Source organism: Miniopterus natalensis, chromosome 5 (assembly GCF_054644295.1).
Source record: "Miniopterus natalensis isolate mMinNat1 chromosome 5, mMinNat1.hap1, whole genome shotgun sequence".
Lineage (NCBI taxonomy): Eukaryota > Metazoa > Chordata > Mammalia > Chiroptera > Miniopteridae > Miniopterus > Miniopterus natalensis.
In genome coordinates this window covers 68,482,529-68,510,038 of record NC_142085.1, presented here as the reverse complement: position 1 = coordinate 68,510,038, position 27,510 = coordinate 68,482,529, and the positions used below count along the sequence as shown (strand labels likewise).

Here is a 27,510-nt window from a genome sequence, read left to right as displayed (position 1 = left end):
AACTGAAATGATTATCTGAGGATCACAGGTAAGTCTAGGGATTCTTGACTATGCAATATGACCTTTTATGTCCAACTATCCTCCTTCCACACCAAATCTAAAAATTCCTCCCAAATATTCCATCAGCGTTGGACTTCTCCCTTTTTACTTCCAAGCTCCATTTGCTACCTCAGGTTGTTTCTAGAGTCTACTCACTGTGTTTTCTTAATATTCTTGACCTGAGTACCTAAGATAATGGTCCTGCTTCTGAAAGAACTTAGTCCTTTCTTTTCTCAGCCCTGCATTCTCTCACATGCCTATTTATCATTGCTTTTGCTCTCCTGGGGAGGATTAGATAATTACATCAGGGGTAATTTAACAACAGGGAGAATTTCCTGATGTAGTAAGACATTTAGCAGTAGGTAATCCAGAATTGATATAGTAACTCTGTGATGTTTTTCAGATGATCCAATTCCTCTCTTTTTTTAAACAAACTTTTTATTTTAGAATAGTTTTAGATTTACAGAAGAATTACAGAAGTTATACAAAGAATTCTCATTTGTGCCTGATTTCCCATTATTAACATTTTACTTTACTACACACACTTGTCACAATTAAGAAGCCAATATTGATAGAGTATTATTAACTAAACCTGATATTGTTTTCAGATTTTCTTAGTTGTTTTCTAATGTTTTTTCAGTATGCCAGGATCCTATCCAGGATACCATATTACATTCATTTATGTCTCCTTCACCATGGCAAATTTTCAGACTTGCCTTGTCTTTTGAGGGGTACTGGTCAGGTATTTTTTAAATGCCCCGCAATTATGATTTGTCTGATTTTTCTCATTATTAAACTGGAGTTATGGGTTGTTGAGGGGAAAAACCTCTAAAGATGAAGTGCTATTCGTATTACATCATATCAAGGGTCCACACTATCAGCATGACTTATTGGTGTAATGTGACGTTGAGTTTTATTACCTATTAAAGTAGTGTTTTGTTAGGTTTTTTCACTTGTAAAGTTAACCTTTGCCCTTTTTCAAACTGTACTCTTTGAAAGGAAGTCATTAAAGCATGGAGTGAACGCTCTACCTTCTTGAAGGGGAATATTTATAAAAATTATTTGGAATTCTTCTGATTGGAATATTTGTATTTTCCTCCATCTATTTAATCATTTTTAATTTGGGTGTGAGCTCATTAATATTTACTTTGTACTTTGGGTTATATTTCAGTACTATGTGGTTTTTTTTTCAAATTGTTTCCAGATTTGGCCATTGAGACTTTTAGTTGGCTCCTGTGTCCCTGACATACTCCATCATTGAGAGAGTATGTGTGTGTGTGTCAGTGTGTGTGCCTGTGTGTGCTTGTTTTGTGTGTTTGAGTACTTTCTTTCTGGCACTACAAAATGCTACAGGCTCATCTCATCTTATATATTTCTTGCCAAAGGCTTAAAATCAGTCATCCATTCACTTAATTTTTCAATACCAGTATACGTGTATAGTCTGGATAAAAAAGAGGCTCTGTAATAAATCTAATTGAAAGTAACCTTACAGGGTAATCTGATCAGAAATTCCTAAACTGGATAGTTCATGGTGGTTAGTCATGTCTCAAGCCTATAACTTCCCTAGTAAAAGATTATCTTTGTCCTGTTGTTTTTACCCAGGTAGGGTTAACACACCTTTGAAATGCCTCCTTTTTAGATCCTTTGCAATTCAAAAGTAACCACCCTCCAGAGAGCACATAATCTTGTTAACTATCCTGTAATCCAGTCATAGAGATTTCCCTGTCTTTCCTATGTCCACTTTCATATAGTCTTCCTTACATTCCCTCCTTAATTCCACATGTATAAAAGAAGCTCCAAAAATGTCATTCTTCGGAGCATTTCAGATTTTGCTTTCTGCCTGTCATCAGTAGGGCACAGATAAACTCTTACAAGAATTCTCTACAGGTTTGAATGTTTCTTACCTTGACAATAGCGATATCAGACTTGTTATCCCATACTTCCATGGGAAACAAGTAAATAATAATAGGTTAGCATTTAAGACATCACTATGAACTCATGTTTAGCTTACTATAAATATTCGTGTGTGTATGTAAAACTACACACCCATGTATTTCTTTGCTTTGTTATTTGAGATGGCCTAGAAGCAATTACACCCCAGTAGCAATAAATACACCTAGTACTCAGGTCTTGGTTTCTAGCACCATCCTTCAATAAAAGAAACCAGAACTTTTTGGAGAATAGCTGATTTCCTTCCTGTGGCAGGAAGCATGCAAAATGAGCCGGAGCCTGTATTTGCATTTGATTAGTGTTATCATTCAGCTTTCTGCCTTTGGAAATTTTCAGTGTTCTTGAATACAACTCTGTTCAAATGCTACAGGCCTCCTGTCTATTAATTTCTAATCTGCCTCATTAGTCAAAAGCCACAACCACAGATCTCTTAAGGAAAATCTCCTTTCTCTCTTGGGTTTACTTATGAGACTGCTAAGGGACAATGGCCTTAAGATTTTTAGAACTCCTTTTATTTAACTGAAAGCCATGCCCTAAGTTCTTCTGAGGCCTTTCTGTTTGTCTGAAATTTACCATGAGGCACTGCCTTAGGTCTTTTGGATAACTCCATAGTCACATTTTACAGTGATCTTTGCCCTGAGACCCTTTATTAGAGAGGCTTTTGCTAGATCAAAAGAACATTCGGGGCCCTTTAAATACTCTCAAATCCAATTCAAAACCTGAATAATTTGTTCTTTAGAACTAATTTGTTCTCTCATTTTGTAATAAGCAGCTAGAAGAAACCAGGCAGCACTCTCAACCCTGGGCCTGGAAATCTCCTTAGCTAGATCACTAAATTCATTGAATACATTTCCCATTGTCCAAGTTACCTCAGATGACAGCTTCGTTCAACTTTTTGTCACTACATGATAGGATCTCCTTTCCTTAACCTCTACTATAGGGTGACCCCCCAAAATATATATATACACACTTTGAATAATTATAAGGGCACTGTTTATTAAAATACATTTCATTTTAAAATTGAGCTATCAGCTGTTAAAGTGTGTATACATTTTGGGGGAACACTCTGTATGTCTCTCACTTTCCTTTAAGCTTTCACAGCTAGCCTTCTTCAGTTCTTTTAAGATTCTGCTAAATTCTTCAGGCTCTTTAGACTTTTCTTAATAGTCTCTTCAAGGCTCTGATAATTTCTGCATGGTCCAAGACCCAGTATCACATATATTTGGTTTTTATTATGGCATCCCGTTTTCATGTACTAATTCTGTTCCATTTCTCTCTCATTGCATAATAATTTATTAATCAGAATTGACAACAGTAATTTTGCCTCTCATGGTTTTGGTGAGTCTGGAATTTGGGAAGGGCTTGACTGTGGATTTCTGGCTTAGAGTCTCATGGATTTGCAGTCAGATAGTGACTGAATGTGAACAGTTGAGGGCTGCATCTCTCTCCATGTAGTCTTAGAGCTTCTCCATTGGTCTCTCTCTCTCTGTGGTCTTGTTGGGGCTTCCTTACAGCATGGTGGCCTCACGGTAGTTGAGGAAGCCAACATGAGAGTGTGGGCAAGCAGAGAAAAAGATAAATTGACTTTAATACTTTAGCCTCGCAATTTACACATTTGACACATTCGATTGGTTTTAAGAGAGTCAATCATAAGCCACAAAAATTCAAGGGGAGAGAAGTTATACTGCATCTCTTGAAGGAGAAGGGAAAGAGTATGAACACAGTTTTATTTTGTATACTTGTAATTCAATTCGTACAAAATGCCTTTGCCTTTGGTATACTAAGATATAGAGATAGTGGACCTATTAGATAAAAAAGGTCAGGGCCTCCCAGGAAGCCAGCTCATCTACTACCTAGAAATGTAAGTTAGAATTAAATACTTTTTTGTATGATAAAATATATACAACATTAAAATTTTAACCATTTTTAGGTATGCAATTCACAATGTTGTGCGTTAAGTACATTCATAGTGTATAACCACCACCACTCTTCAACAGAGATCATTGCTTTTGAAGGAGGACCAGGTTCAGGAGGACCTGAACCAAGATCATTGACAAGAAACAAACCACAGCTTCTAAAGAAAAACTATGCTAAGATAGAAAGAATATTGGGGGCTGGTGATTTAGGCTTAGTGCAGGGGTTGGGGAGGGCTTAATCAGATGTGAATGCATTGCTGAGAAACCCTGCTGTTAACAGCCAGATGGCAGGTTCTAGGTTTCAGAGAAGCGTAAAAAAGTAAAGCAGGAAAAGAAAGCAAATATAACTGTATCATATTCTAATTTTGTACAACTCATTGTACTGGTTACTTAGAGCTAATGAGTATACAATATTTAAAAACTAAAAGTTGACTTTGAATTTAACTTTCAGTTTAATATATTCTTAGCAACTGTGAACATAGTTGAGTTGAGTGGGGGATATTTCATTTCTGACTCCCAGTAACTCAGACATTAGAACAGGTAAGGAAAATGACAAACCAGTTTTCATTCTAGTATTATTATAACTTTTTGGTGTCAGGAAAGCCAGGCTGTTTTGCTTCTCTCTGTGGGAAATTGTCAGTTGATAGGCAAAACTTCAAGAATAATTAAAGAAATAGGATATGTACACTGTCCTTTGGGAAAATCAATCTTTTGCAAATGTATTTAAATGAATTCAATCTCCTTTCCTTTTAATAGTGCTTATCTGGGTGAAAACATTTATTTGATATTTTATATGGCACCCAGAAAACTCTGATGCCTCTTTAAAAATAAATTATAGTGTAAAAGTTACAGGAGTTTATTGAAAAGAAAAAAAATCTCAGGAACACTCCCTGTGTATCTTCTACTGTCTTATGTGTACTTAAAGTATGCCAAATAAATCTCAAAACACTTCCTGTTATCTGAGACTATCTTGAAATATCTCAGTAAATGTTTAATGCATCCCTATCTCTTATTCAGCATGCTAGGACAAGAGAGATTTGTTTTTGGCAGAGGTTGGCTTGGGCAAATGCCACAGGTTAATTCAGCAGGTGCTGTTGCACCTGTGTAAATTGAAGGCTTGACAGCTGCACAGAAATACTGGCCGTTCTCTTTGGGAAACCAAACTTTGACACTTGGATTAGGTCATCAGTGAATGTCAGTTTATCTGTTTACCACACCTCCTCCTCCACAACAAACAGGGAAAAATTGTTTTTATCAATAGCCTTTCTTTAAGAATACTCAAGGCCATTGGATTTGTGTTTAGAACTAGAGATGGAATGGCAGAGGTGTTTGGAGGACTGACATGGAAATATTGATACTAATAGCTCTAGAGCCATCAAAAGGTTTACCAAGTCCTGGTGCATTATGGGTGTCATGAATGTACAATATCTCATTTCCCTCTCACAGCAATGCTCTGTGGTTGATATAATTACTATCTTATTTTAAAGATGAGAAAGTGAGACTTGGAGAATTTAAATGACTTTCTTACGCTCTGCCTAGTGTGGTGCAGAATCAGGGCTAAAGAACATCGTGGTCAATGACTCCATCTACTACACTGTGTTAGAAAAGAAGCAGACAGAACGGAGGTGGTAATTATCTGGGCCTTCAAGCAACTATTCATCAACCTCATTTAATATGTATTCATTTGGTGCAATTTACCAATTAGTAAAACATGGAAGCAATTAGATTTGCATAGCTGATTTTAGTTGCTTTCAAGGTTGAGAGTAAAGTGAAGTAGTAATTGCTCAAACCCAGAAGTCAAAAGATTTGGATTTCAGTTCCACCTCTATTACAAACGAGCTGAGTGAATGTGAAAGTGTTACTTGGGCTCTTTAAGACTTGCAGAGAAAATAAAAATGAAAGATGATGAGAGAACACTTTAAGTTCCAGATGTCTTTTTGATTTGTAGTTCTAGTTTTTACCTGATCCCCAGCTGCAAGCTTGCCTTTAAACAATTCTGAAACCTTATAATAATTTGACTCTTCAGGTTAATCTACCTGGAATCAGTTGCTGTTACTTTCAGCTAATACAGCAGGAAATACTGAGTCTGGTCCAATATGAGTTTAACCACATCAGGATTTATGAGCTCCACCCCATTTGTAGACACACAGGTTCACAAATGGAACATTTTGAAGACTCAAGGTTTATATTTACATCTATAAGATTTATATTTACATTGTTCTTTTTTGCTGGTGGTGGGAGTGAAGGACTTTTTATGGCTCCCTGCTGAAGAGGAAGGGAAGACCTGGGTTGTTCCAATGCCCTTATGTAGATATTGATCCTTAGCATCAGTCTCTGTGATCAAGGGTGCAGCTCTTTGCAGGATAATCTTTCTTGCATAAGACTTCCAAGGGCCACAGTTATCACTGCTACTTTCAGGGTTTTCTCCTTGCAAGCAGCCATTACAGAGATGTAGACGAGATAAAAATTTCTCTAAAAAATATTACTGTTACCTGCAGAATCAGGTTGATAATCCTTTTCTTTAGGATTAAATACTGCTCATGGGGCATGTGTTATACGTGGATTTATTTATTTATTTTTACTGGTGGGAGTCTGTGCCAGTTTGGGGTTAACTATGAGGCACTCTTTTTTTAAAAAAATATATCTTTATTGATTTCAGAGAGAGAGAGAGAGAGAGAGAAACATCAGTGATGAGAGAGTCATTGATAGGCTGCCTCCTGCATGCCCCCCACTGGGGAGCCTGAAACCCAGGTATGTGCCCTGACTGGGAATCGAACCGTGATCTCCTGGATCCTAGGTCAATGCTCCACCGCTGAGCCATACCCGGTGATGAGGCACTCTTTATACTGGAATTAGGGCCTAATCCAAGAAAATGGCATCTAAAATTAATCCAGCCATGAATAATCTTAAAGACTGAGTCTTGAAATGGGGACCTTAACTAGAAAGTGTAGGGATCAGGGTTCTCTCAGATACCAGTGAGATAAGCTGACTCATGCTAGTTTAAGCAGAATGGAGAAATTTGTTAGAAACATATCATATTTTGTGTAATCTAAGGAAATGTTGAACCGTTCGGCCTTTGGATTTTGGAAACTAGGAAAAACAGGTCTTAAAAGCAGAGGTTTGTGATTAGGTCTTTTAAAGTTAATTTATAATTTCCAGCATGTCTTTTAGTTCAAATTCTAAATTTTGAAGGAAGAGAATTTGGTTGGCCCAGCTGATCTGTGTTGGTTTCTCTTCAATCAGTGATGGTCCACAAAGTGATCGTACAATACAGATACAGCTGAGAGGGTCTTCCCTGCTGATTGTTTGAAGAGAAAGAAAGTAATGAGCAGAGGCTGGGCAGATAGATCAGCAGTATGTTAAACAATGGCCGTCCAGAGGAGCTTTGACTCAATGAAGCACTTACAACTGCTGATTTGGGAGTTAATGTGAAAGACTAGGTACAGTGCCCACATATTCCAGATCCTGCTGCCTTGGACCCTGTCCTGTTTCCAGCATCTTATCAAGTCTACAAACAGTGAGTCGCCTATATCCACAGGTTTCACATCTGCAGATTAACCTAATAATTCATACTCATTCTTATAAATTAAGAATGAACATAATTATATCTCCAGTTGAAGATGGAAAAGTGAGGTGATTAAGGTACTACAACTAGAGATCATGCAATGTTGTGAACACTTATAGTAGACATACTATGATTTTGCTTATAAAACACCAATTTCTCCTTCTTTGGATTATAGTAAATGGTGAGGAAGGAGGTTTTAAAACTTGATAGTCTAAGAACATTTACCTTAGTATAGTCAAGAGATGGTAGTGGCTTTCATTACATAGGCTTGGGGAGAGATAGAAAAGAAATGTATCAACAATAGACCTGGATTTCCTCAGTGATTGTTTGGCAGAGGGGATGGCAGAGGAAAAAGTGGGATAAGACCCAGGGAACCAGTATAGATTCAGCTTCTTAACATCTTTCACGTGTATCTATACCAACCAGCCTTCCTTTATTCACCCTTAAAGAGACTTAGAAAATATTGCCTTGAGTTGTATACTCTAGCTCTAAAACATTGTTTCAGCTAAATAACAAAGAATAGAGAGGGAAAGATGTTTAAGATTTGTTTTTATAAGGCTTCTCTAGCTCCCTTTGACTTTGGGAAATTTCCACCCTAAATTTGGACCACAGAATCAGAACTGTAGAATTTTAGCCTACAAAGAAATTGTACAATTTATTTGATTCCTTCTACGTTTTTTCCATTTAATAAATGAGACGAATAAGGAACAGCAAAGACAAGGCTGAAGTAACCTGTGTATCAGAAGCAGAGCTAAACCCAGGAAATCCAGGTTTGCTAATGACAGATTTAGATACTTTCACTATAGCGTGGAGATTAGAAAATTCATATTAACTTACTGAATTAATTTACTGTATCACTTTGCATATTGCACCTCTGTCCCACTCTCCTTTAAGATTCAGCAAAATTTTTAATGTGGAAGAATAAAAAGTGGTTTCGATCCTCTCTCTCCAGAGTATCAGATTTCTGAAAATTGCTGACACAAAGCCCTTCTGGAACCAAATTTAATATAAAAGCACAGAGCATGCAAACAAGGCACAAAGCCAAACTTTAGACATGAACTAAAGAGATAAAGAATTAACATGGTGCCTTGTTTAAGATTAGGCTTTAGTCTTGCATTCCTGTTCTTTCCTGGTCAACAAGAAGCTCTGACCCCAAACTGTGGTTGCACACCTGGACCTACAACAGACAACGAGCTACTTATCAAATCTCACTTTTTGGGCAATGTCTGTTTAGACATGCTCACCCCACCCCCATCCTGTTCTACTTCAATGTCAGAAGGAAATGAAGCCACAACTAGAACAAAAAGAGCTCTCGCACCTTTTGTCCCCTATCTCCTCCCTCCCTCCCTCCTCACTGCCTTCCCCACATAGAACTACTCCACCCCAGTGGTGCTCTAGTGTGACATCCCTGTCAGCCTGAGGGAGGAAGGATGAGCAGGGCCTGCAATTTCAGGCAAGTGACACCCAGCAAACACAAGCTTCTCTAAGTACCAGGTCTGCACAAGAGGCAAGTCAGAACAATGGCAATGTCACTGGAAGAATTTGTCCACTCCCTTGACCTCAGGACCCTCCCCAGAGTCCTAGAAATCCAGTCTGGCATCTACTTTGAAGGTAAGCACCATCTGATGTCTTGGCTGGTTAGAAGTGCTTATATAGTGTAGACTCTTGGGAACTGAAGGAAGAAATTTTTATAGGACATATTGTTAAAGGGAAGGTAATTGTAAAAGAAAGTAATTAACTTACCAATGGTCAAGACCCAAGAGTGTTGCAGAAGAGAGGGGGGTGAACAAAGGCAAGGAACTGAGTGAAGCTTCTCAAGATTTCATAGGCCTCCAAATAGTTCTACATAAATGGTGAATTACTTCTACCTTTTCTTTGAAATTGGTTGTAATGAAATAGTGAAAAGTTACCCATATTTATGGTTTTAGAATATAAAAAATAAAATTTAGTTTTTCTAAAACAAAAGTAACTATTAAAAGAACAATGCTTAGAAAGAAAAATTTACTAAATTCTTAACTACTTCTCAAGGTTGCCTACGTCAATGCTTCTTGTACTCTTTCTGTAGGGACCTAATTCCTAATTTTAAAAATAATGACATTTTTATTTGAAGGTATAGAAATTAATGGTTTCTAACCGCAAGATACTTTAAAAAATGTATGTTGAAAAGTCAGAATTCAATTTGGATTATCGATTAATAATGTGTTTTGATGTAACTTACTATATTAATTCAGCAAAAGAATGTTAAAGCCTAGAGATTCTATCTACCCTAGAATTTTTTAAGCAGTTAGTTTGAATATATGCAAGAAAAAGATTCATTTTCTCAGCAAATATATATTTCTGGTCGGAATAGTGGTAGAATTCAGACAGTAATAAAATTAGATACAGAAAAACTACTGGGAAAATAACTTAAAGACATGTTGGTAGGTAAATCTTTTCTGTGTGTAGACAAAAGAATGTTTTAGATATCATATTATAAAATAAGACTGACAAAGGCCAGATCCAATACACACACACACACACACACTCACCTGTTGGTACAGGCTATCATCAGCTTAATATTGGGTTTTGTTTATTTGTAAATTGATTATCTGAAATAAAACCATATTTTTCCATTTATACAATATTATGAAATATATTTTTTTTGTTCATAAGTCAGCCCCCAATCAGTTTTTGTGTCATGGTTTGTGTTATGGAGGCTTTGCATAGAAAGTTGGTCTACATGTCTAAATTACAAAGATATTTTCCTATATTACTGTATATCACCTTTTCAGTTTTATATTTCCTATAGTTTTTAATCCATTTGGAGGACACTTTGCTCTGAGGTGCAGAGGGATCCAATTTTATTTTTTTCGCTATAAGAAACCCAACTTCCCAGTACCATTTACTAAGCTAACCATCCTTTCCCCATTGATTTGCGTTGCTGCTTTTAAGTTACTGGATTAATCTGTCTCTGAAATATCACTTGTATTCCATTAGTCTATTTTTTTCGCAGTTACGCCAAAATCACCCTATTTTTGTAACTATGGCTCCGAAATAAGTGTTAATATGTAGACTACTCCCTGTTTTTGCTCTTTTTTTCCTAAGTTGACTTAGCTATTTATAGACTTTTAAAATATGTTTTTAAAGAAATCAGTTATTTAAGAAATTCAACTAGAATTTGTATTGGATTGGATTGCTTTTGTAGATTAACTTCAGAAGAATTGCTATTTTTATATTGTTTTACAGAAGAACATAGTATGTCTCCCTCTGCTTTCAGACCCCCCTCAAACACTTTACTACTATGCTAGAAAAAAGTGTATATTTAGGTGAATTTTTACAAAGTATGCACATTTATGTAACCACCAAACTGGACAAGAAATAAAAAGTTATGTATTCTAGAAATCTCATATTGTACCTTTTCTCAATCATTATCTTCCACCCTCTGCAAAGATAGACATTATCATGACTTTTATAAAGCTTGTAAGCCACTATCCAGTTACAAGCTTTATATAGATGGAAAATTATAGCATGTGTCCTTTTCTGATTGGCATGTATGTTTAACATCATCTTTAAAAAATTAATCCATGATGGTCCATATAGTTTATTCATTTCATTTGTGTGTAATATTCCATTGAATAAATATACCACACTTTTTTATGCATTCTACTTCTACTGGACATTTAAATGATTCCTAGTTTGGAGTTGTTACCAGTAATGTCATCATGAACATTTTTGTACAGGTGTGTTCACATGTATATGCATTCAGTTGGGTATATAAACAGGTGGATTTGCCATGTCATGTTATATGTATGTTCAGCCTTGGTGAATAATGAAAAACAATTTTCCCTAGTAGTTTTATCAATTTACATTTCCACTGGCTGGGTATGAAAACTCTAATTAATCTATGTCCCTGGCAACCCTTGATGTTATCAGTCTTCATAATTTTAGTTATTCTGGAGTATAGTGGTTGTAGTTTGCACCTCCTGGTGACTGATGAGATTGAGCACCTTTTCATATATTTAAAGTCCTTTTGGAGATGCTGTTTTATGAAAACATTGTTCATGTTTCTTGCCCATTTCTCTATTGGGTTTTATAAACTTTTTTATTGATTGAACAAAAAATATATATATATTGGGTTTTGTGACCCTTCATCAGTTACCTGTTGCAAATGTCTATTTCAGTCTATAGCTTCATATTTCATTTTTTAAATGGTGTCTTTTAATGGAAATTTTAATTTTAGTGGTAGTGTAGTTGGTTTACAATTGCTTTCTTTTTTATGTGTTGTCAAAGAAATTTTTATTACCCTAAGTTCATGAAGATGTGCTCTCACTTTAAATTTCTAATTGTTTTCAATTACAGTTTACAGTCAATATTCTTTTGTATTAGTTTCAGGTATACAGCATAGTGGTTAAACAATAATATACATTACATAGTAGTCCCCCCAGTGTTTCAAGTACACATCTGGAACTGTGCGTAGTTACAGTATTATTGACTACATTCCATATGCTGTACTTTACATCCTCGTGACTATTTTGTGACTACTTATTTGTGCTCCTCAATGCCTTCATGTTTTTCGCCCAGTCCCCCGTCCTCCTCCCCTCTGACAGTCATCTGATCTCTGTATCCATGAGTCTCTTTCTGTGTGGTTTTTCATTTAGTTTGCTCTTTAGATTCCAAATATAACTGTGATCATATAGTATTTGTCTTTCTCTGTCTGACATTTCACTTAGCATAATACCCTCTGGGTCCATCCATGCTGTTGCAAGTGGTAAGATTTTGTTCTTTTATTTTGGCCAAGTAAAATTCCATTGTATATATGTACCACCACTTTTTTTATGCACTGGTCTGTTGATGGGCACTTGGGTAACTTCCATAGCTTGGCTATTGTAAATAATGCTGCAATGAACATAGGGGTGCATATAGTAGTGTTTTGGCTTTCTTCAGATATAGTCCAAGAAGTGGAATCGCTGAGTTACAAGGCAGTTTCATTTCTAATTCTTTGAGGAAGGTCCATACTGTTTTCTATAGTGATTGCACCAATCTGCATTCCCACCAACAGTGTGTAAAGGTTCCCTTTTCTTTACATTCTTGCCAACATTTGTTGTTTGTGGATTTATTATAGCCACTCTGACAGGTATGAGGTGATATCTCATTGTGGTTTTAATTTGCATTTCTCTGATGATTAATGACGTTGAGCATCTTTTCATATGTCTGATGGCCATCTGTATGTCATCTTTGGAGAAGTGTCTATTCCTGTCCTCTGCCCATTTTTTAATTGGATTGTTAGTTTTCCTGGTGTTGAGTTTGAGTTCTTTTTAAATCTTGGATATTAACCCTTTATCAAATATATCATTGGTGAATATCTTCCTACATTCAGTATGTTGCCTTTTCATCTTATTGATGGTTTCCTTTGCTGTGCAAAAACTTTTTAGTTTGATGTAGTCCCATTTGAAGATATTTTCTTATATTGTCTTTTAGAGATTCTATTTGTTATTATTTACTGTCTTTTTAAGATCTGCAATCTACCTAGAATTGCCTATTTTTTAAAATATGGTTTGAGATTGAGATCAGTGTTTATTTTTTTCTTCTATGGAGCTAATTGTTACAGTGGTTTTTGTTGAAAAACTGTCCTTTTCTTTCTCCCTTACTGTGTTGTATTAGTCATAAACAGTGTCCATACATGTCTGGGTCTCTTTGCACAGCTTTTATTCTGTTCCATTCATGTAATTGATATACTTATACTAATTTCACCCTGTCTTAATTAACGTAGGTTTGTGCCAATGTTATATGTAACTTATATTACATATGGTAATATGCTGCAGAGCCATGATTTTCAAAGTTGACTTCACATTAGACATATCTGGGAAGTATTAAAAATATAGATGCCTGGGTCTCTCCTCAAAATCTAAGAATTTAATTATGTAGGAGATAAGGGTTACCATGAGGTTTTAAAAAAAGCTCCCTGATGTCTATGACATGCAGCCAAATTTGAAAACTGCTAATTCTCTACTACTATAGAATAAGTTCTCTCAATTTATTATTCTCCTTCAAGTTTGGCAGCTTGACTTTTCATAGACCTTTTAGAATTAACCTCTCAACTTCCACAAAAATCCTTTTGGCATTCTGATTAACAGTGCATTGGTTTGGAGAGAATAGGTATCATTTTAAATTTTCTGATCCATAAACCTCATGTAGCCATTCAGTTATACAGCTTTTTTTTCATTTTATATATTTTTTGTGTATAGAATTCTTCACATATTTTTCAGATTAATTCTTAATTATTTGGGGCTTTAAAAAATTTTAAATGATATCTTTTGAAGCTCTCATTTTCTTTTTGCTTTGTTGAATTCTAAGAATATATCTTTAGATTACTTTGTATTTGTTTTTGTACACATTCATGTTTTCTGTGAATATTGGTGGATCTTGTTTATTATTTTCAATGATTGTTGTTTTTGTTTTTCTTTAGTTAAAGAACTGGCTAGTGCCTCTAATCTAATTTTGAAAAAGAGTAATGGTAAAGGACCTTCTATTCTCGTTCACAACCCCAGAGAGAAAGTTTCAATAATTCATGTTTAAATAGGACGTTTAAGTTTAAAAGTTTCTAATTTTCTAATAGTTTTTAAAAAATTATGACTGTGTTTAATTTATCAAATATCCTTTTTGTGACTTGTGATATACAAAAATGACATTTGATAAATTAAACATATATGTATATTACATTGATTAATTTTTTTAAATGTTTAACAAGACTTTTATTTGTGGAGTAAAACAAATTTGGTCATATAACACTGAATGATTTACAAATTTTTTTGTTTTAGGAATTTGTATCTCTTTTAGGGAATGAAATTGACTTAAAATTTTTATTTCTTATAATTTCCCAGCCAGGTTTTTCTATTGAGTTATATTAAACTTAAGGGACTTCTTGGGTAGAGACTTTTGCTATTTTCTAAAAATGTTATGCAAATTTGATGTTACTTATTTAACTACTTAGCAGAATTTCAAAAAAGCCACTCTAAAATGGAATTTCTAATGTAGAAATGTTTTTAATTATGACTTCAATTTTTAAAAATATCTTCCCATTCACCAGGATAGTTCATCTCTTATTATAACAAACAAAAAATAAAAACCCTTCTTCTAGTTTATGTATAGAGTTTATTAAAATATCTCCGTGGAGATCTTATATATCTTAGACAAATTCCTAGAATGCACACACGTACGTGTGTGTGTGTGTGTATATATATATATATATATATTGTATGTTAGTTGATGATCATATTCTTCCTTTTTTCTCATTGGTTATCATTGAAGTGGGAAATGCAAGTAAATAATAGCAGTACTTATTAACTCTCCTATTAATTCTAATAGCTTATCTTTTTATTTCATTGGTTTTCCTAAATAGATATTGATGTCATTAGAAAATATCAAGAATTGTATCTTTTCCCTATGTTTTACAACTGTTTGTTTTTTCTTATTATAGTAGAAAACTTTCTTATTTAAAAAAATACATAAATGTGGATAAAAGTCAAACTACAAACTGGGAAAATTGTCACAATATATATAGCAGACAGAATGTAAATATCTAAGTGTATAAGAAATTATTAAATAACAGTAAACACCAAGTGAATGTAAAATTTTAAAATGAGAAAAGGCCCGGCCAGGCGTGGCTCAGCGGTTGAGCGTCAACCTAGGATCCAGGCGATCGGGGTTCGATTCCCAGTCAGGGCACATGCCCAGGTTGCGGGCTCGATCAATGACTCTCTCATAATTGGTGTTTCTATCTCTGTCTCTCTCTCTCCTTTCCTCTCTCTGAAATCAATAAAGATATATTTTAAAAAATAAAATGAGAAAAGATGTATAAAAAAGGCAGTTCACATGCCTCAATCATATTAAAAATTTGTCAGATTTACTACTAATAAGATGCAAATAAAGATTCACAAAACCCAATGTAGGCATGACTGTATTAAAATTAGGAGAAGCACAGTTGTTGGGTATGTAAACTGTTACAGACTTTCTAGGTATCAACAGGGCAATATGCATCAATATATAATATGTGCATAAACATATGACCTCTAGAAATTAAGTTAAAATATACTTACAAAAAAACAAAAACAGTGATTATATGAGAATGATCATAGGAGCATGTTTTATACACAAACATCAAGTGAATCTGAGCATGGAATAGCTTATATAAAGTACAATAATATAGTATCAAGCAGTGTTCAAGGGGCTAGAATTATAGCAGAGGAAGAAAGCAAAGCCCTCACCCTATTATATTCCAGTGGATGGGACAAATGAAAAACATATGATAGTTTTAAAATATATGCACGTGTCATGAAGAACTAAATAGTATAACAAGGAGGAGGGAAGAGATTATTTTTTGAAAGGGTGATTAGGGCAGATATGTCAGATGAGATGAAATTTGAGCAGGGGCCAGAATAAACTGAAGAAATGAGCCTTGCACATATCTGGAAGAAGAACATTCCTGATGAGGACAGAGCAAGTGCAAATCACATAACAATGTTCTTCATCTAAGAAACAGGCAAGAAGCCATTGGGGATGAAGCATTGCACCTGAAGGGAAGGATGGTGGGAGATGTGGTGGGGAGGTACAGATTGCATAGGCCTGAAAGGCCAGAGTAATGCATAATATGGTACAGAGTGGGCTTGGGAACAGGTGCGGGCCTGTAAGATAAGGTGATCAGGGAAGGTTACACTAAAGAGCTGATTTAGGAACAGAGACCTGAATGTTGGGAAGGAATCAGCCAAGGAAAGATCTGAGAGATGAATGTTCCAAACAAAGTGAACAGCTAGTGCAAATAGCTGGAGACCAAAAGGGGCTTAGTCTGTTTGAGGACGAGGAAAATGTCCCTGTACCTCAAACATACAGAAGAAAGCAGAGAGGAGAGTCTATAAGAAGATGTTTAAGGAGTGGGCAAGAGCATTTCAAGGAGTTTAGATTTTATAAGAACCTCCAATCACCAGTTAGAGGCAGGAGATTGACAGGACCTGATTGCTGTTTTGGAAGAATCATTGGCAGCTCTTGGGAGAATCTGGCAAAACTAGAACGAGACACATCAGGAGACCATGCAATAATCCTGAAGAGAGATCATGGTGATTTTATTTAGCTTGAAATGGCCAGTTCAGGATATGCTTTGGAGATAGAAATGTCAAAACTTGTTAATAAATCCATGTGAGGATCACATGTATGCACGTGAAGAGAAGACGTAAAGGAAAATTGCAAGAATTCTGACTTAAAACACTAGATTGGTATTTGTGCATTTGGCAGAGTTGTGAAGACCAAGGGAGGAAGAGGTTTGGTGGGAAAAGCAAAAGTTCTATTTTGACATATTAAATATAAAAATTTATCCAAGTGGAAATTTTTAGTAGACTATTGAAAACACTGTTTTGGCCACAGAGTAAGCTCATGGCTGGAATGCCCCACCCATGATATAATTGATCAGGATTTTATTTGATCACAAACCTTGTCAGTTAAAAAAAAAATAAGTACGAACTCTTTATATTGATATTTATGGTCAGTCTAAATTATACACAATAATAAAAATTGTAAGAGAATAAAGGTAAAATTAAGAATATTTTAAACAATTTCAATTTTTTACTAATAAAATCCATTTTTCTCTCATAAGGGTTAACTTTATTATACTATATTAACTATTAATATATTTTAGTGAAAGCAATATTACTGAAAATTATTGAAAATATTAAATATTTTTACTGAATACATCAATATTTATGGAAATGTTGATTTAATATCATGTGATATAATAATTCAAACACATGGTTGTAATTTATTTATGTCAGTACTTGTTTTGAAAGCTAGCTCTTAAAGATACCTCATAAAGGCCCAATAAGCACCATATATATACACACCATATATAATATGCCCTTAGAGCAGATTTATCATTATGTTGGTGACTATCAAACTGTACGTGAAACAATCTCCATAAATCTGACTTTGGCAGTTTCTTTAGATAGCAATTATGTGCAGCTGATGACAAGTTTGTGCTAGGAATAGAAGTGTCACTCCATTTTCTTATTGATAGGTTCTGCAGTCTTTAATTCTCAAGTGTCTTTGTAGGCATCTTGCAATGTTATTATTTATTTTGTGAGTTAGTGTAGTTAAAAATAGGTTATAACAATTATTAAATCAACTTAATGCACATAAAATCCATTATATGGATATATGCAAGCAAATGACTGAATTAGGACAATGATTTTTTAACTCATTTTTTGGAATTCCCAATCCAGCTCAGTATATTATAGACTATACATGTCATGTGACCATCTGACGTAGGACATAATTAGGATTTTTAAATATTAAGTACTAGTAAAGTTTAAAATTAAGTATTAGAAAGCCTTTCTATTAAATATTAGTATTGTATAATTTTCTTATTTGTTTTATGTCAAAATGAATATGAATTGAAGCTCTAATGTTTTCTTTTCTTACCTCACATCTTGTAACACTCTATGGAATATGTAACCCACTTTAGATAACCCTGTTGGAAGATTACATAATTGTATCACAAATCCCAGATTAAAGATCTGGGTAAACTAGTTCATGAAAAATTATGATACACAGCATAGACCCTTGATCTGTGTCATCATGTCATCCTAAATTCTTTGAAAGAGCAGTTTGTAGCTAAGAAAGAAATTTGAAGAATTTTAGCTAAGAAAAAATTGGAAGAATTTTAAAAATTAGTGTTCATTTATTCTATTTTTCTCCTTTTGAGTAGATCATAGGATTGCACTTCCCAACACATTTGTAGCATAAGACTTGCACTGGCCAATGTAATAAGAGCAGAAGTAATGTGTATCATTTGGGAAGCAGATACTTGAAGAACCAGTTTATAATTTAACGTGTTCTATCCTAATAGACCATTCAAAATGGAGCCTTCAACAGTCTGGCTCCCTGGAGGACTAGAGTTATTAGAGACCTGCCCTCACATGTAGTAGAATAAGAAATATACCTACCTTATTTAAATTTGTAAGACATTGAAGTTTTTTGTTATTTCAGCATAACTTAAACAATTTCCTGACTGATACAAGTTGTATATATTATTGCTGGAATTGCATTTATTAATTACCCGTTTTGTAAATTAGACGTCAGACTTGTTCTGGAGAGAGTCATGCAGTGCCAGAGAAGTCACTTGGGTAATAATGCTACCACATGTTCATGGAAAAGTGAGTTCGCTTTTTGGGAATCCATTGTACATCATCGCCTCCTGAAATGAGACTCAATACATTTAACTGAACTGACTTATTCTCACAACTGAATGATCGAACTTATGAAATTGGGAACAATCTACCAACTTAGCTTCTGGAGTGTGAAACTTTATTATTTAATGTTTTAAAGGCGGGACTGAGGGGACCAAAATTATGCCACCCTGAAGCTGCTTTGGGGATATTGATTTTAAGCTGTTTATTAAGACACAAAAGATTCAGAACCTTTGACCCTGCCCCCTTTCCTTCCCAAGAGATTCAAACAAAGAAAAACCTGCTAAACCTGCTTCAGGAAGGAGATTTTAGGATGCTGCCTTAGCCTAATTGAATTAAGCATGGGCTTCAGGCTGGTGCCTGTTGGCTCAATACCCGCTGTCCCAGAGTTTCTGAGCCACCTAGGGGGATTTTCCTTACATGTGTGTTCTGCTCTTCCTCAACTACATGTAAATCACCCACTCTTTATTTTTTAAATTTATTTTTATTGTTGAAAGTATTACGAATGTCCTGCTTTTTCCCCCATTGATCCCTTCCACCCTGTACCCCTCCCCCAAGGCCTTCACCCCACTATTGTCTGTTTCCAAGGGTTATGCATATATGTACATAAATTCTTGTGTTAATCTGTCTGCACCCACCCACCCATCCACCCCAGCCTTCCCTCTGAGATTTGTCAGTCTGTTCCATGCTTTTATATTTTGTTTATGTAACATCATGTAAAGCACATGTATTTTATTACCCTTTGAAGATACTATGAATAATGTATCATTTCACATTTCTACTTAAAATGAATTAGGACTGCAGTTTCTCCAAATCTTTACCAAAACTTGGTATTGTCTATTTTTTATATTATGGCCAGTGGTATCTCATTGTAGTTTTAATTTGCATTTCTTTAGTGACAAATGATGTTGAGCATTTTTTTTCTGTGCTTATTAGCAATTTATTTGTTTTTTAGATACAAGTCTCTTCAAATTGTTTGTCCATCTTTGTCTGTCTTCTTGTTGAGTTATAAGAATTATTTCTATATTCTGTATTCTGATATTTGACTTACAGATATTTTCAGAAATTGCAAATTTACTATTGCAATTATATGTTTTTACCCTTCTGTAGTTTGTCTTTTCATTTTTTTAATGTCTTTTAAAGCAAAATTTTTAAAGTTTTGATGAAATCCAGTTTATTGATTTCTCTTTCTTTAGCACTTGTCTATTAACAAGACCACAAAAATTTTCTCCTATGTTTTACATGGGGGCATCTCCCAGACCACCCCAGTTTTGATGATTTTCTGGAAATACAGAACTCAGAGAAAAGCTATTTTACTTAGAGTTATGGTTTATTACAGGGAAAAGATATAAAGTCAACAAAGGAAAAACGCTCATATGGCAGAGTCCTTGAGGGAAAAGGCATGAACTGCCAGTTATTCTCTCCCAGTGGAGAGATTTAGATAGTGCTTAATTCTTCTAGCAATGATGTATCACAAGAGGGACAGACTATTTCCAACTAGGGAAACTCACTCATACTTTGTGTCCACGATTTTTATTGGAACAGTGACATAGGCATGGGGTATTTTTGTGACTGATAGCTACTGAGTCTTCATCCCTTCCAGAGGTCAAGTGATAAGTGTGATCCAGGACTATCAGGTGAACAAAAACAGGAATTCACCATTAATCACATTGTTAGCATAAACTATCTGGAGTGGCCCAAGATCTCAGATACCTGATAACACTCTAATCTGGCTGGATGTTCCAAGGGCTTAGATGTTATCTCTCAGTTGTGTGTCAAGGCTAGTGCTGTCTTTGGAAAGTGCAGAATTTGAGCACCAGGGAAGCCCATGGAGTTAACCCTTTGCTTCCCAGTTTTCTTTGAAAAGAGTTTTATCTCTTATCTTTACACCTAATTTTCAGTTGAGTTAGTAACAATTTTCTAAAGTCTTAAATCCTAGTAATAGAAAAATTAAGCAACTTTGTTCAGTTACTAAGGATGCTGGGAACAACTCAGAAAAGACTTTCTAGTTGAGAGAGACGTGGGAGTTTACCAAACAGATATCTGGGTGAACACTTCATCAAAATGTTGTAGCAGAAATGTGTTAATATATTTCAGAAAAAGTGAGAAACCAGTGAGGTTGGAAGAAGGAGGAGAGTGATCAGAAATGATAACAGAGAGGAAATGGTAGGGAACCATATATGGTCCTCTTGGACATTCAAAAAATTTTACTCTTAGAAGAATTGGAAACTTGGATATACTAACGTAAATTAACAAAAACAACTAAAACAATGATAGAACTTTTCATTATGTATTTAGATACCATGAGCCATTTCTTTTCACTATCAAGAAAAAGAATGTTGATGAAACCACACGTATATTTGCAGAAGTCAGAGCATAGTTTTGTTTAAATGAGCCCATAAATATAATGCTCAAAGTTGTATCAGTTTTTAAATACCATAAAGATGAGTTTCCTCTCTTGAACAGTATGATTTTTAAGCACCATGTTTTAAATATATTAAATGTTGTATTTCTTTTTCTTGCTAAAATATATTAAAATTAGGGAAATTATTGCATTAAATTGTATATCTATCTCACCTCATTTCTTCCTTATTTATTTCTTCCTTTTACAAAAGAAATAAAGTATGATTCTTGCTTAGAAGTTGCTTAAAGTATGATTCTTGCTTAAAGAACTCCACAGGACAGTAAAAGGAGATAGATTTTTTAAATCAGTATTTATCATGTAATGTGAAAGGTTCTCTGCTAGACATAAACTGTTTTGAGAACATTGGAAAGAGCACAGCTTACCACTCAAATCAGAGGAAGCTTTTAACAAGTGATAGAGATATTTTTGCAGACTTTATAGACGATGAGGGGGTAAATAAGAAATTTTCAGAATAAGAAGTGTTTAGAAGGTTATGAGAGTTTGAAAATTTAAAATATGGTCCAAGAACAGCTCAGGCAACAGTAGGTAATTAATTAATCTCTGGTCTCATTTTAAGTGGCTTCTGAACTATAATCAGGATATTGAATTTATTCTGTAATCAATAAAAATCTATAAAAGGATATTATTTTTATAATATGTTTTCCTTATGATAAAAGTAAAACTTGTTCATTGTAAATAATTTAAAAGTGATACAAAAAGCTAAAGAATTTCTGAGATACTTAAGGCAAAAAAATCAGCTCAGATGGTTAGACTTGATTCTGGTAGACATTGACCAGATGGATTTAAGTCAAACAGTAAGGTGCTAATAGCACCTATTAACAGAAAGGAAGAGACAGAATCTATGGTCTTTTGGGTAGAATCTTCTGAATGTCGCAGCTTATGAGAAGCAGCCAGCAAGAGGGAGGAGTTCATCGATCACAGGACTGAGGTTCCTGAACTAAGTAAAGATGGTAGATGCTAAAAAATGTTACTTGAAAGGGTTACTACAAGAGTGGCAGAGGTTTTGGAGATGGAGGCATGATTCAGTTATATTCCAGTGAGTTTGAAGCTTCTATAGGACATTCAGATGCAAATGAACATTAGACCAGCAAAAAAGTACTTCTAAAATAAAAGGAGTAGTAAACGTGTCACGTATAACACTACATGTGTGGAAGTGGGTGAAATAAGTCTTATTTCACAAATTACTCTATAGTCCACATGAGAAGAAATTCAAGTGTCTCGGAGAACAACAACATGGAAGGTATGGACAGAGGAGGAGCCTGTCAAAAAAAGTCTCCATTGGAGAAGATGGAGAAAGTGGAGTAGTTTGTTGATGAAATGACATAGAGCAGCACTAGATTGTGAAAGTGTCAAGAATAAATGTTTGCTTTTAGCACATAGTTTATGATGGATTATTAATTATGATTATAGCCCTATATATTGAGGGCTTATTATGGGCCATGCACTATGCCATGCCCTTTGTAAATAAATTTGGGTATGTAAGCATATATAATGCATATATAAATATATTTTATGTATGTATATGTCTACAGATGGATACATGTGAATATGTCTAATATAACACATAATTAAACAGTACTTTATATATGCTCATCTATGTACAAATTTAGTATCATATGTATATATGTTCACATATTTCATCTTATTTAAATTATTTAATTTATTATATTTACAGAGAAATTTAATCCCTGAGAGTATCTTATGAGATTATTATTATTTCCGTTTTTCAGGTCACTTACTTGCCATATAACCTGCATATGCCCAGAGATAAAACCTATAGTAAAGTTTATTCTTGCTCTGCTCACCTGAAGGGTTTACAAAATTCTGTAGTGAATCCTATCATTATAGAACCATCACTGTTTTTAAGAAATATTATAACAATTTACTAATGACATTAACTATACAAATTGGATTGCTAAAGTAAACATTCACAAGAAATAACTAGTACTAATTACACATTTGTCTTTTAATAACATTACTTATTACTGATTGCAATTGCAATTTGATAAGTATGATATTGAAGTATTAACTTTAGAGCTGGTTGAATAAGTATATTGAATAATGATACTTAGTAAATTATGTATTATATGAACATGATTTGTATGAATTTGATGCATCTATGAGAGTTCAAATGGCAACAAATTATGCCTATTTTAATGCCAACATAATTATTTTATGGCTAATTTAATTTAATTTTCTTCAGGCTTAATTTAATCAGCTGGGAACATGGTAGTAAGATCAGGGCAAATTTGAAAATTATAACATTGTATTCAATGTGTATTTACTCATATTTTATAGACTTCAAATATTAAGACAAAGTAAAACCATTTTTTCACTTTCCTGTATGTATTTACAATATTGATGTTGGTTCATATAGACTCAAGAGGAAGGAAATTGTTTAAAAGTCTAATGAAATATGGCCTGTCACATTTTTAAAAAGAAATTTCAGCTGAAAGAAAACAGGACAGCCATATTTCTTACATGAGCAAATGTTTATAAGGACTTATTAAAGACAAGTATTAAATTTTTATCATATAATTTTTTTTACATATTTACAACATGTTCTGTTGAGCTTCACAGATTGCAATTCAGGAGAGCCTAAGTTCACAGATGTTAAAAATTGAAAAATTTTTATATTTAAACTCTAAAATTAAGTAAAACTTGTTATATCCCAAATTTAAAATTGATAATGTTTCATTAAATAAATCTAAATTTCCTGTGTTTGTGTCAGTAGCATATGGTTGGATACTAAAATGACTATCAGAATAAAATTTGGAAAACTTAAATGTTCGTTTTCATTTAAGAAATTTACATTGGAATAATATTGATTTGGTAATATGCAAAATTACATTTATGGCTACATTTTTAAAGCAGAAACTTGTTTTAAATTATGTTGAATTTTTTTGAACCATTTTTTGTCTGAGACTTGATACTCCAGCTAATGTCCAATTTGGTGCCTAGAATGCCTGTAGGCCATACACTGCAGATCAATAAGAAGTTACTCTTTCAATGTAATTGAGCAGTTTTAGAAACAAGAATCAAAATATTTCAAGTTTAGAAACATAAAAGAATTTTACAAAATAGATTCAATGACATGGAAACGTGGATCAGACTGATGAATCTCATAGAGAAGGAGGGGATCAGGTGGGCAGGGGAGAGATTAACCAAAGAATATATATGCATAACCCAAGGACACAGACAGTGGCATGGTGAGGGCCTGGGGAGGGGTGGTGGTGGTGGTGGAAGGGGTGGGAGGGGTCAATGGGGAGAAAAAGGGACATCTGTAATGTTTTGAACAATAAAAATAAATATAAATAAAGGCATTAACTGTAAAAACAAATAAATAAAATGCATTTGTTTCATGTTAAAAAATAAAAAATAAACTATAAAAGAATTTTATAAGTTCAGTGCATTTTGTCTGTGTGTGCTTGAATGAAATAGTTTACTCTCCTAAAATTATCTCAAGTTGAAGCCTTATTTTAGGAAAATGTCCTAAAACAAGTACATTAAGAACAAGCAAAAGAAGCTCAGCTAAGAGTAATTTCAGCTATATTATTTTCAAAAGCTGTAGAAGACAATGACTGCCAGAAAAATTTTTGTGTTATTTACTGAATTGGAGTGTTCTAAAATGCAGACATTTTTGTATAATGGAGTACATTAGTTACATCTATAGCAGAGTACTTACACTTAAAATTTTCTAACTTATTTGTTGTTAAGTATCAAACTTGACTATGCAACACAAAGTTAAAAAGTGGAATGTAGCTTATATTTTTGCATATAATCATGTAAACATAGATTATTCATATATGTTTTTTATTTTATAAGTATAAAGAAAGGACTGAGCAAGAGATTAAATAAAAATTATATTTTTTATTGGCTGCTAGATTTCCAATGCTGTGAAATGGATATTTTGGTTAGGGATCTTAATTACCTAAATTCATTTTAATAGGTACAAATTATTGATCATTTATTTAACATTGAACAACATTTACTAAAGGAAAAGAAAATTAAAAATTTTACCTTACGTATGGTAGTTTATGTTTTTGTATATTATGATATCAGTACATTTTGTTAGGCACCGTTAAATGACTAATGAGTAAATATGGAAAATGGAAATGAAAGTAACTTCAAATAAAGCGTAAAAAAGTATGACAAATTTTTTTTACAAATTTCTATCTTTGATGTGATATTCAAACTCTTGAATTTAAAAACATTACATTTTAATTAAGGCATCTACTTTGTTTTACTCCTAACAAATATTTTGAATCATTTTACCTATTTAAAACTAAGATTCTAGCAAAAACTGTGAATTGAAATTTACTTAAGTGAACTATACCTTTTTCACATAAAATAATACTTTATAAATGGCAATGGACAGTCACACTTCAACAAGATTTTCTTGTTATTTTAGAGAAAAATAATTTATTAGAAATTGAGGCAAGTTTTCTTCTAATTTATGTAATGAAATTAGCTCTCCAATATTCTGATTCTTATAAAGAAAAATTAGGCCTCAAGACTTTTATTCTAGGTTAGAAAGGTTGGTTTTAATGAGTCAGCATTTGTGTCAGTTGAAGGAAGAACACCTGGCCCGTAAATGATGTGAATTCTAACCACAGACCAGAAAACTTTTTTTTAACTTTTCTTTTGTCATCAGAAAAAGCATAAAGCGTATTTAAAATAATTTTTCTAAAACCCCTGACATCAAATCACGTGAGTTTTGATTTAACTGTTCATTAACAGTGACCACTTTCATTTTGAACATTAGTAACATAGCTACTAATTTAAATAAATTCCTATGTAAATAGAATTCATGCATTTATTATAGTAATTTTAAAAAGATCAGCAATGATATAGCATGCTGAAAAAGTTTATAAAATCTTGCTAATAATGGAAATGTTCCATTTTCTTTTTTCCCCTACCCTTGCCCCTGCATAATTTGCCTATTGTTTTAAAAAGTAATTTTCTACATTTCTAGTCAATCTCATTTTAAAATGAGACAACATTATAGATCAATACAACTTAACCTCATTTTATAAAGGTAAAAACCTATTTAAGTCCCATTTTTGTGCAATTACTCCATTCACCAATTATTAATAAAGAGAAGACTAAAACTTATTCTAATAACAGAATCAAAAATTACCTTTCTTAGTGATACTTAATATAAGGAAGCAGATAAACAATAAAATGAACAAATAAATCTCAAAGAATATCCATTTATTCAGCTAACAGGGAGTGGCTGCCTAATACCTGGCAGTATGCTGAATTTGCAGCAACCAAGATTGTTAAATAACCATGGCCTTCTCAAAGAAGTCAAGGCCTCCTCCTGAAGTCAAGCACAACACTTAAAAAGATGTCATGACCTGCTCCACACAAACATGCTCAACAAGTTATGTACTCACTCCTGGATTGATATGGTTTCGGTCAACTATGAATTTTCAGATAATGTACCTAAGGGAACACTTTTTCTCTCAGTATAGAAATAACATTATTTTGAAGAAGACATTTTTTTTAAGTTGACATTTAATAAACCACTTCTTATTGTAACACATGCTTTAAAGTTTAAATGAGTGCTTTCAGCCACAGAAGGCAGAAGAATGAAATTTTAATTTCTGCTATTAAGAGCAGTCTGTTACTTGGAACAATAAGCCATTATTTAGCAAGGTCTCATTAAAAATTTGACAGTGAAATTAACAACTGATAGATGCCATTCATCTGACAAGTGACCTATAGTTTTGCCTTTTTATTGCTGGGCTTCGTGCTGGCTGCTTTTCTAAATAGATTCCTTTTAAAAACAAAGCTAAATTATTCAAGGCAGCACCATGTTTTTAAAAAAACCACAGACTCACTGCTCAGGAAAATTCAGCAGCTCCTATTTATTAATGTAACCCATTGATGAATATTAATTTCATCCTATTTATTAAGAGTAACTAAAAAAAAATCATGCCAAACTTTCCAGAGAAAATTACTTTTGTTGCAGACTGACCAGAACTGATTAGGTCATTCACCATGATTAGGTTTTTTTGGTAGATATTGATAGCCTTTATTCCTTGGAAGCACATGTTCTCATATAATGAAAGAAAACCTTAGATCAAATTTTACCAGATGTAAAACATTAATTTGCAAGCAGGCAAAAAAAGTTATATGCCCTGTGTGTCAGTTGATTTTATCCCAGCTGTTTGTCTTTTTAGATGCTCTGACAGCACCTTGCATGGAAGGTTCATTAGAGACTTCCGCAGCAATATTCCAGCAGCAGGATCCAGATACCTTTCTAGTTAGGTGGCAAAACAGCTTTGAATCAGCAGCTGAACTGGGACTATAAAGCACAGGGTTTATATTGGACTCACTATATTCTTATACCCCTTTGCAAGAACAGGAGTGCCTATGTTCTATTTGGAACTAATCAAC

General features: G+C 33.8%; 1 protein-coding gene across 1 annotated transcript in view; it reads left to right on the top strand.

Moving 5' to 3' along the window:
• Window positions 1–8,990: 8,990 nt before the first annotated feature.
• The window catches only part of THEMIS (thymocyte selection associated), a 120,536-nt gene continuing 102,016 nt past the window's right edge, over window positions 8,991–27,510 (top strand). The window contains exon 1 of the mRNA XM_016204897.2: window positions 8,991–9,081. Within this exon, the coding sequence (XP_016060383.2) occupies window positions 8,991–9,081 (91 nt within the window). The remainder of the gene's footprint in view (window positions 9,082–27,510) is intronic.